The sequence below is a fragment of the Caloenas nicobarica genome, chromosome 28 (genome assembly GCF_036013445.1).
Source record: "Caloenas nicobarica isolate bCalNic1 chromosome 28, bCalNic1.hap1, whole genome shotgun sequence".
NCBI lineage: Eukaryota > Metazoa > Chordata > Aves > Columbiformes > Columbidae > Caloenas > Caloenas nicobarica.
In genome coordinates this window covers 4,137,327-4,148,835 of record NC_088272.1, presented here as the reverse complement: position 1 = coordinate 4,148,835, position 11,509 = coordinate 4,137,327, and the positions used below count along the sequence as shown (strand labels likewise).

Genomic DNA, 11,509 nt, shown 5'->3' with positions numbered 1-11,509 from the left:
ACTTGCAATGAGTCTGTCCCAGCAGCTGAGATGAATCTCACTGGGCCGCTGAGGTTTATTCCTCGAGTCACACACAGAAATGCCAGGATTCCACCAGACATCTGTGTCTGAGCTGGTCTCAGGAATGCTTATGCACCCAGAGATGTTCAGAGACAGAGTCTGTCCCTTTTACTCACAGAGGCAGGAGTCACAGTGTCTCTCTGGCCTCCTGTTGCCACTCAAAGGGATGGGAGGCAACTCAGCCCTGTGGTGTGTCACCCTGCTCTGCACTCATCTGAGATGTCCCATGTCATGAGGAATGGACACGGGGACCTCAGTTCAAGGAAGAAGATCCCAGTGGGTGGTTTCCCATGAGCTGTTACTCCCAGTGTGAAGTGATCTTGGGACACGGTCTGTCCCACAGGCCTTCCTGGAGCTCCCAGGAATAGCTGATTGTGTTTGTGCTCACTCGGTTTCATCTCACCTCATGTACATGATGTGCATGCTCACATCTCATCTGTACAATGCAAACATGGACTTCCGACCTACTCATTCAGGAAAAAATTCTCCAAGCTGGTGTGACAGCCCAGTGCTGGAAAGGGAGGTTGTGAGGGGCCAGTCCATGACGATGCCCTGGGGCAGCTTCCGCGGGGTGTCCAGTGCACAGGGGCTCAGCCCAGCCCCTGCTCTGCTGGTCCTGCAGGTCTCTGGCAGGAGGCCTGGCTGTGAGAGGACACTGCTGAGTGCCCAGCCCTGCACACACACACTGTGCAGCTGCACCCTGTTGTTTGCATCTGTGGCCACTTTTTTGGGCATGTTCTTGAGAGTATCTTTGTAAGAAGAGCTAAACCTTCAGGCCCAGACCATAGGAGATCACCTTTCTTTCTGGAAAGGCTGTTGTGAGGCCAGCTCTGTCACAGCAGTGCCCATTGCCTGTCCCTGCCTGTGCTCACAGGACTGACACACAGCAGGACGGTGACCAGGCTGCCAGAGCACTCAGGCCTTGCACCAACACAAGGGATGAGAAGGAGATTGTGGGAGTGGAACGAGAACAGCTCTGGAAGGCCAAGCGCTGGTGCTCCCTGGCAGGGCTGCCAGGCTGGACTCTTTTCTCGTCCTCCCATGCACACAGGAACTGTCCCTGCAGCTCCAAAAGGCCTTGCAGGAAGGATATAGTGAAAAACACATCACTATGGGACCCTTTATTTTGTTTGAAAACACACAGATCATGGCTCCTCATTTACACAGCCAGTGGTTATAAAAGAAAAGCAGACAGTGATTAGAAAGGGGATGACAACATTATCACAATAAAAAAATCATCAATAACAACAGAAAATACAGATGAGAGGCTGGACCTGTAACTAGTTACATTAAAACTGCAAAGTAGAAGCAGAAGAGCAGTTTATTGCTTCAGAAAACACTAAGATATGAGTTTCCACAGGGCATCCTTGAGCTCCTGGTTCCTCATGCTGTAGATGAGGGGGTTCACTGCTGGAGGCACCACTGAGTACAGAACAGACACCACCAGGTCCAGGGATGGGGAGGAGATGGAGGGAGGTTTCACATAGGCAAACACGGCAGTGATGACAAACAGGGAGACCACGGCCAGGTGAGGGAGGCACGTGGAAAAGGCTTTGTGCCGTCCCTGCTCAGAGGGGATCCTCAGCACAGCCCTCAAGATCTGCACATAGGATACCACAATGAACACAAAACACCCAAATGATAAACAGACACTAACCACAAGGAGCACAGCTTCCCCGGAGTGGGACTGTGAGCAGGAGAGCTTGAGGATCTGGGGGATTTCACAGAAGAACTGGTCCAGGGCATTGCCCTTGCACAGTGGCAGTGAAAATGTGTTGGCCGTGTGCAGCAGAGCATTGAGAAACCCAGTGGCCCAGGCAGCTGCTGCCATGTGGACACAAGCTCTGCTGCCCAGGAGGGTCCCGTAGTGCAGGGGTTTGCAGATGGCAACGTAGCGGTCGTAGGACATGACGGTGAGAAGTGAATATTCTGCTGTAGCACAGAAAAAGAAAAAAAAGAGTTGGGCAGCACATCCCGAGTATGAGATGGCCCTGGTGTCCCAGAGGCTATTGGCCATGGATTTGGGGACAGTGGTGGAGATGGAGCCCAGGTCGAGGAGGGCGAGGTTGAGCAGGAAGAAGTACATGGGGGTGTGGAGGTGCTGGTCACAGGCTATGGTGGTGATGATGAGGCCGTTGCCCAGGAGGGCAGCCAGGTAGATGCCCAGGAAGAGCCAGAAGTGCAAGAGCTGCAGCTCCCGTGTGTCTGTGAACGCCAGGAGGAGGAACTGGGTGATGGAGCTGCTGTTGGACATTTGCTGCCTCTGGGCATGGGGCACTGTCACAGGAGGGAATAAAAGCGACATGTTAGGGGAGACTTCTCTGAGCAAAATCAAAGCCATTTCTCACACACCCTCCCCTGCTCCACACCCCCTTGTCCTTTTCCAGACCTCCCTTCGGGTCCGTGGCTGAGCCCTGGGTGGTGCTGGCTGGAGGTGCTGTGAGGAGCAGGGCCTGTGCCCGCTGGCTGCCCAGGAGTCAGCCCTGCTCTGCAGCAGGGGTCATGGAACGGGGGGCAGGGGACGGACCTGGGGTTCAAAGTTGTCATCTGAAACTGCTGCTGGTGCAGAAGGGCCTGTCAGCATCTGCACTGTCACAGAGAATGGAACAGGATGGTAAAATGAAGTTTGAAATGTTTGGGGTTTTGACAGCTTTGCAGAATCACAGAATATTAGAGATTGTAAGGGACCTCGAAAGATCATGTAGTCCAATCATTGAACTCCCCTGGAGAGTGTTGTTGGGTGTCAGAAACCCTCAGCATTTCTGCTGCACTCAGGGAGAACAGAGCGAGTCCTGCGAGACCAGAGGATGCCTGTGGGTCAGTGCAGAGTGAGGGCAGCTGCTCTGTCCCTCTGTCTTGCTCCAGCTGCCCTGGGCTGGCACCTTTCTGAGATAGAGGCTGATCACACTGCCATGTTACCCTGAAAAGCCACCAGGCACTGCTTTGAGCAGAGGGATCCACCGCGGACCATGACATGTCTCACGCTTTCCTCAGGTCTCAGCACCCCACTTCTATCCCAGGACACACACGGCTCATTTCACAAACCAAACAGCATTTCTTCCATCATAGCATCTCTGCACTTCTGCATGGGGAATTCAGATAATGCTAACGTGCTATAGGACAGGTTTGCATCCTGGAGGGAAGTTCGCAACTTGGAAGAAAAACACTCAAGGAGACAGCCAAGGGTCCTAATGATGGCATTTGATTCAGGGAGACTCAGCTCATTCCCCAGCCCCACACACTGCATTGCCCACAGCCCCACAGGGCAGAGCAAAGCTGGGACACGTGTTCCCGTGGACACAGCTGCAGGAAAGGACCCACAAGATCAGGCTGTGACTCTGCAGCTGAAACTCCCATCCCCAGAGAGCCTGACAGCAAGAACCAGATCACACCAACAGTGACCCAGAGCAGTGGAGCAAGAAGGAAACTGCGGTGAGGGTGGGTGTGAGAGAGGCCAGGGCAGAGGCAGCCGGGCACTCAGACAGCGTCACCCTTCCCCAGCTGTGCAGCCACCTCCCACACACCAGCATTGCCGGGCAGCTGCTCTCAGCCCCTGTGCTCTGCAGAGGGAACTGGAGCTCTGGCTGCACAGGAGCTGCTTCATGCCTTGGAGCCCCCGGCCCTGAGGGCAGAGGCTTTGCTGGGTGGGAGAGGAGGTGAGGGGGCTGCTCACAGTGGGGATCTGCACTGCGGGGATCATACGGAGTTTTCTCTGTTATCCCTCCCATAACAATCCCGGGTTTATTTTCCTCTCATTTCTGATCATATCCTTGCTGCCTGGAGATTCTCCTCCTGGGAAGTGTTCTCCTGTCCACGTCTCTTCCCTGTCAGCACTCAGACACCATCCCACCCTCTGTGCCCTCACCCTGGACCTCACCCTGGCCCTACAGATCCCGCCTGTTCACAGGGCACTGCCTGGGGGCATCTTCCTGTTTGCAGGTTGGAAAACAGGACAGGTCAGACTAAGGCTGAGGGGTTCAGCAGATGTGATGCTGGTGCTGTGCACAGGCAGAGCAGCAGCTGAAGGGATGTTATGAGGCTTCTGGCAGATGCACTGATTACTCAGAGTTCTAGTTCAGGAGTCTCAGTGACTTTTTTAAGCAGGAGGGCTCATTTTCCTTTTCTCTTTTCCTGTACCCCTCACCGCTTCAGATAGGAAACTGAAAAGAAACACTCAGAAAAGCTCCCTATCTGTCTGGTAATCCTTGCATTGATCTCTTTGAGGCATCCCCTCGGAAAAATCCTGAGGGTGATCTGGAGCTGTGAGCAGCCCTGACCCACACAGCACCCTCTCCAGAGCAGAAGCACCTTTCCTGCCTTGATAGGGGTCACTCCTTCCCCCCACAGCTTCTCCCCACAGCACCGTGGGGATCTCCCCGGGCAGGCTGAGTGCTGACCCTGGCAGGCGGCAGAGTCCCTGCCCCGGCACAGCCCTGGAATGCAGGGACGCTGCTCTGCAGGACAGCCCTGGGCACCCCTGGCTGCTCACCCAGCTGTTCAAAATTGCCTGATAACAGCCCCCTCCTTACAGATCCCTCAAGCTGTGCCTGTGCTAAATTGAGGAGATGCCTCCAGGAGCTACAGCTGCATTGCCCTGCACCCAGAGACTTACCATGGCAAGGGCTGCAAAGATTTCTCCTCCATGAGCTCTCAGTCATCCTCCCCATCCTGACCACCTTTCATCTCTCTCTGCCTCGCTCGTCTCCCTGAGATCCCCAGGCAGAGCCCTCAGCCCTGCTGCGCTTTGCAGAGGAGCTGCTCCTGGGCAGAGCTGTCTCTCTGCAGCGCTGCCGCTTGCCATGAGCTCCCTCTGTCCCAGGAGCCCAGCCCAGCTCAGCAGCACAGGAGCAGCCCAAGGCGCTTTAATGACCCCTCTGGTGGGTTTGCTGCTGAGTCCATGAACTTCAGACCCTGGAGGAAGTTGAAGAAACCTCTCAAGAAGTCCAAGTCAGATTCAAACTCCAAAGTTTCCTGTAATGTTAATGGGTCCCACTGAGGAACACTACTGAGGAACTGACCCCAGGGTCTGGTTAGAGAAGGAAACTGGAGGCAGAGATGACAGGTCACGACAAGCAAGGTGAAGGTCTCTCTGATGCTGAGTAAATCTGGATGTGTTTCATTAACCAAAGGGCCAAGCCCTGACCCCCAGCCCTGGGAAGGCAGATCCTGTCCCTCCCACATTGCCCAGGGCCCTTCCTGGGACAGTGTGATGTGGGGCTGTGCAAGGCCAAGGGCAGGACTATGGTCCCACACCTCCCAGGTTCCTGGCTGGGGACAAGGAGGCCATGAGGCCCCTGTGCTGTAAGGACAAGGTGTCTCCTCACAGGCATCAGAGCTGGAGACAACAGCCACAGCCAAGGGGAGAAGAAGCTCCAGCTGTTAGTGTTTACATGCAGATGGTTTATCCTGATGAGAGCGTCTATCCCAAGATAACATCATGAGGAGTTACAGGACACTACGAATATCACCTGCAGGAGAAACTTTGCGGTCTTGGGGGGCTAGTGCTTGTAATGCCAGAGGTCTGGACTTAGAGGGGAAGTTTCCCTTCATGTGGGAGAACATCAGGAATGTGTGGAGCTCTGCCTGGGGACAGAGAATATCAGCTGAAAGTTGAGGACTCAGCATGAGAGGGCAGAACAACATGGGCAGTGTTGTGGTGACTGGACATCAGCTACTGACTCACTGATGAGGAGGAGGAATTAGATGAGGCCTCCTTCAGACAAATGAAAGAAGCCTCATGTTTCCAGGCAGTGTCCTCATGGCAAACCTAAGATATCCCGATATCTGCAAGGTACCAGCCATGCAGGAGGGTTTTGGAGCTCATGGACAACATCTTCCTGACACAGGTGGCTGAGGAGTCAGTGAGGTGAGGTGCCCTGTGGGACTTCACACTTACAAACCAGAAAGGGTTGGTCAGGGGTGTAACAGTCAGGGATGGGAAAGTGGCATTGAGGCTCCTGGAAGATGCTAACAAGGCAAAGAGCAGGATTTCAGGAGAGCAGGCTTTGGCCTGCTGAGGGACCTGCTTGGGTCCCATGGGATATGACCTTGGTGTTTGCAGTGATTTATCTCTCACATTTCCTCCCTGCTCTCTCCCACCTGCTGTTGTGCAGCATTTTTTACCTTTCTCAAATACAATATCACAGAGGTGCTGCCAGCATCCCTGAGTGGCTCAGATTTGTCAAGGAGTGGGTCCATCTTGGAGCCAGCTCATATCGGCTCTGTCTGACATCAAACTCCCGTTGTCTTCTCAGAGAGGTGACAACTGTAGCACACCCACACTCACCCCCGTTCCAAGACTTTGCCATGTAAACCCGGTAGATGGTGACAATGTGTTGGGTGTTGCAAACTACTTGATCATGGAGAAGAAGTGGAAAAGATCTTCTGTCAGCAACCTGAGGAAGTCACCAGTAAATGAGCAGGTTCCTATGGGGAACTGTAATTGCCCTGACATTCACTGGCCAGGCAAAGCAGCAGGTGCCAACCGTCCAGAGGATCTTGGGCCAACTGCTTTACAGAGGGGAGGGTGGAAGGCCAGCAGCAGAGCACAGGCTGGTGGGCTCCAGAGGAGAAGACACAGACATACTGGAGGATGGCGGGCGAGATGGTGACATCGTGACATGGAAGTAGGTCTGAAGGGTGAAGGAGCTCAGGAAATCTGGGAAGCCTTACAGGACAGCCTGCTCCAAGCACAAGAATGATCTCTCCAAGTACCCATGAAAAGAAGCATTTATCTCATGAAGCTGCTCCTCTGAGCTGGTGAAGCTCCAGGGCAAAAAGGCAGCACACAGGAGGTGGAAGCAGGGGAAGCTGCAAAGGAAGAATTTAGAAACCTTGTCCATGGATGTGGGGATGATGCCAAAGCTCCCCTGGACTTGACTCCTGCAGCAGATGCTGAGGGCAGCAAGATAAGCTGACACTGCTTCATTTGCAGTAAAAGAATAGACAGGGTGAATGCAGGCCTGCTGCTGAACTTCGTAAGAGAGGGCTGAACTTCGTAAGACAGGACTGAGGTGCTTCACGGCTTCTTTGCCTCCATCTTCACCAGCAAGGTCTCCTGGGACTTTGTTCCTGAAGGCAGGAGTCTGGAGAACAGCCAGGAGTGGATGGGGCTCAAGTCAGGAGTTACCTGAGCAAACTCAGACACCATTACAGAAAAGGAGATGAGTCATTTGACCATCTCCCTGAACACAAGTATCGCTGTGCTGTGGCACCCGAGATTCCCAGGAACTCCCACCTTTTGGTCCAGAGGAGGGTGATTCCTCTGGAGGTGCTCTGGTGATTTAGGCACCCACATTTCTGTCATATTCAGTCTTTATCAGGAGATGCTCCACATCAATATGAACAAGAGACTGCTGATACCACCTATTGTGGAAAGGCAGGGAAGGGTGAGGAGGAAAGGAAATAGAAGAAATACTGGTTTATTGCTATTTATTACGGAAATGCTCTCTGCTTGGCTATTCCTGAAATCTCTCTAATCATCCACACCAGACTTGGAGCATTTAGGAAAATGATGCACAAAGCCTTGCCATGTAAGGGCATTTTAGTGTTAATGAGCCCTCTGCTGCCGTGATCCTGAACTGCAGCTACTGAAAGAACAAACCTCTAATGAAGTGCAAGGCCAAAGCAAAACTCAAGGTTCTGAGCGTGCTTCAGACCCCATGAAGGGCCATCACCGACAAAGCTGTGAAGGAAACAACCAGTCGAGGTCCCTGTCCCTGGAGGCTGGTGAAGGAAAGACTTGGAGACACTGGTTACAGGTGGTGAGGGCAATGTGGAGGTGGCTCTGGTGCCCTGTCAGCCCTTGATGCTTGTTTATCACCAGAGTGGCTGAGCCCTGACCCCTGGGATGTGGCATATTTTTCTCAAATGTTTTTCAAGGCTTTGCCTGTGGTCAGTGTGAGTGTTTGGTGTTTTGGGGGTGGGTTTTATGTCAAGTGCTGTTGCTCTAACTGCAAGGCTCTGGTTTTCTGTGGAGCTGGAAATGCCTGTGAGTTCCTCACAACTCATCCAGCTTCTTTCATGCACATGGCAATAGTCACCAATCACCTCAATGTCCCAGTCCCAAACTTGCTTGAATCCTCTATTTGTATCTGTACCCCATCATGCCAGGAAGTTCATGCATCCACCAGGTTCATGGATGATTCCTGAGGACCATCCAAGCATGGGCAGTGCAAGACAGCAGCAGAGCAAGGTCAGCTCATGGGCCATGCCTGAGCACAGCCCCCCCAGCAGCAGCCATTCCCATCTCCCAGGCACAGCCATGCCCACAGCATGCAAATGTCACTGCCATGTATGATTAGCCCAAGAGAGGCCTGCCTTCTTTCCATAAACTCCCAAAAAACTTCCTCCTATTCCTCCTCCACCCACAAACATCAACCACATCCCACTTGCGTGGTTAAACATGGTCGTAAGGATTTGCTGAATTCATCAGCCACCACCCTTCTCTACCTCACATCCCCTGACCCTCCCACACCACACATGGCCGCTCACTGCTGCTCAGGGCCTCTCACTCTTCAGAAGAGGCCTTGAGCTTCTTGCTTCTTCCTGGTGCTTATTATCATCTTCCTCACTCCCTCCAGAGCTCATGGTGAGGTTTCTTGTCCATAGCAGCACCTTTATGACCATGTATTACCAAATGGGTGTCTTTTTGTGAGCATTTGTGCAGAAAGAGTAGTCTCAGGAAAAAAACAAATATATAAAAACTGATGCCAAGTGAAATGCCATGAAGACCTGAGGAGTTACTCCCATTGCTGTGTCTCTCCTGGAAGGAGTCTGTCCCAAGAAGGGCATCCAGCTTCTGCCACTCCCTGGAGAGGCACATGAGCAGTGTCCGTGCACCTGGGGAGGAACAGGGTGATTTTTGCCAGACCACCCTTCATCTGAACCACTTAGATATGTACTTATGGATGGGGTGTCATGCCTTATACTGCAAATACCTATTGGATTGGCCCTGCCAGTGGGGCTACCACAGATGCAGACTGCTGTGTTACAGATATTTATTATTTTTAATACTGACACTCTTAGAGAAATTACACAAAGACTTGAATGATTATTGATGCATTTTAACATGATTATCCACAGAAGGCCCAGCAGCTTTGCATCTCAAGAAATGGGATGCCAGAGGGCAAGGGAAGGATGTCTTGGGCTCTGTCCTGGCATCTGGAAACTGAAGTGTGCGCCCATCTCCCAACACCTGCCCTGCTCAGTGAAGGGTGTGAGAAACTCTGAAGTCACAGCCATGACAGGTATCTTATGTGTAACTGCAGACAGTGTTGTCCTGCCAGCTCAGGATTGGAGCTTCCATCCCTGAAGGTATTGAAAAGATGTGTAGACATGGCGCTTAGGGATATGGTGTAATGGGTGGGCTTGGCAGTGTCGTATTTACGATTGGACTTTATGACCTTAAGGGTCTTTTCCAACCTAAATCATGATTTGAGTCAAAACCATTTCAATTCCCATCACCTCCAGCTGCCCCCGAGGTCGGCTGTTGTGTGGCACAACTGGCCTGGCTCTCCAGGCAGGTTGGGCACTGGTTTGGTGCCTGCATTGGGAGTTTTCCCCTTTCTGGGGTAAAAGATCTTCAATGAGAGACAGTTGTAGAGATTTGGGTTGCAGAGATTTCAAGCAGTCCTTTCAAAATCTGAGCAGGCTCAGTTTTGGAGCCAGCGAAAAATAGAGACAATCTCAAGGATGTTTTTGAAAAGTGGTACAATCACTGATAAGAATAACAGGGAGTTCCTTATTCCTGATGATGATGATGATGACGATGAACTAAAGTTTTTTAACTTCATTCCCAACAGTCGTTCTTGCTTCTCAAAACAACTGCTATGTCTCAGTAGCTAACGTCTTGCATGGAGTTCTTTTTAAGAGCTTTTCCTCTCACTTCTACCATTTTTATCATTTAGAAAGTATTTCTTTGGACAGAATTGCCCTGAAATCACCCCTTTCATACTTTTCACCCTTTTTTTCTGGTGTGAGTGGAGCTGACACAGGGCAGATTACTTCTTTTTTAGGCAAAGAAGGCCAAGGAACAGATCTCAGGTCAGTGCAAAGGCAGAAGGGAATCCAGAATGTTTATGTGGTGTGCACTGACACACACCGTCACCTGCATTTCCAGTCTCTGAAATCCCAACAGTGCAGCAGAGTCTGGAGTTCTGAGCTCCCTTCATCTGCCCTGTGAGACACATGTAAAATGAAACTACCCCAGCCAAAGAGTTGGTTTTGATTCTCTTCACCGCCTGAAGCACCACATGGGTCAGGAGACGAGCCAGGATACCCAACGAGGACTCACATGCTCTGCACTTAAAGTTCAGGTGTTCCCGAGAATCTCAGCAGACAAGTTGTGCCGATTCCTGGGTGCAAGGAGCTGGTCAAGAGCCTCGTCTCCATTTCTGTAACGATGGCTTTGCCGCCTGGCTGATGTGCAGACTCTGTACATGGATGCTGACACCTGTTGAGCAACCTGCTCTGAAAGGATGAACAAGGTGGGCATGAGGACAGCAGAACAGAAGAACTTGGGTGGGGGCAAGGAAAAGGGATGCACAAGATGTGGTCAGGGCTGTTTGGGGGCACTTGTAAAGCAGCCCTGCACCTCATGTGAATTATTCCTGTGGTCAGAGAGAACCTGAGAGCTGTCCCTAAATTGAAAACATGAAGGGAATGAAAGGACAGCATCATTCAGGCTGGATGGGACCTCGGGAGGTGTCTTGACCAACCTCCTCCTCAATGCAGGGTCAGACCAGATTACTCAGGGCTTTCTCCAAACACATCTTGGTCACTTTCTGGGACAGAGTGGATGCGCACCCCTGGGAAACAGCTTCCAGTGCTTGACTGTCCTCAGGATTGGAAAGATTCTCCCTTTCTATAGCAGCCTTCCAAGCCTGACCTTCCAGATTATTTTTTACCCATCTACTTACACACTGACACAGATCATAATAGCCTACCTTGGACACAAGAATATTGTGGGGGATGATGCTGAATGCCTTGCTGACTTCCAGGTAACAGACCACCACTGCTCTCCACACGTCCTGCAACCTTGTCCTTTCCTCACAGAAAGCAAAGAGGATGGACAGGCACAACCTGCCCTGGGTAAACCCTGTCACCTTCAGACACCCAGAATTGGGGTCCCAGTGGACATGTTCTGGGGCACAGCCCTTAGTTCCCCCGCTCACCCATTGGCCATTTTGAAATCTGCCAGTGGTCAGGGAGTCCCCCCAGTCTCCATGAGCTTTCCAAGAAGGTGGAGAGTGGCCTCACTGTGACATGGTCCTGCTGTCTCAGCTCCTGGGATGCTGCCCCTCCTGTCCCATAGACTGGAAAGGATTGTGTTGGTTCCAGTGACCCCTGGCTTGATCCCCATCCACTGCTGGTTGTTCTGCCTCCAGTCACAGAGGCCTGGGAGAGCTTTCTGGTGAAGATGGAGGACCAGAGACACAGAGAATATCAC

The 11,509-nt window shown here is 52.0% G+C and overlaps 1 protein-coding gene across 1 annotated transcript; it reads right to left on the bottom strand.

The window, feature by feature from the left end:
• Positions 1-1,426: 1,426 nt before the first annotated feature.
• LOC135999553 (olfactory receptor 14J1-like) lies at positions 1,427-2,314 on the bottom strand (the record flags this gene model as incomplete). Its single annotated transcript, XM_065653123.1, has 1 exon — positions 1,427-2,314. A coding segment is annotated over exon 1 (888 nt), but the record flags the coding sequence as incomplete, so codon positions are not given.
• Positions 2,315-11,509: the final 9,195 nt, after the last annotated feature.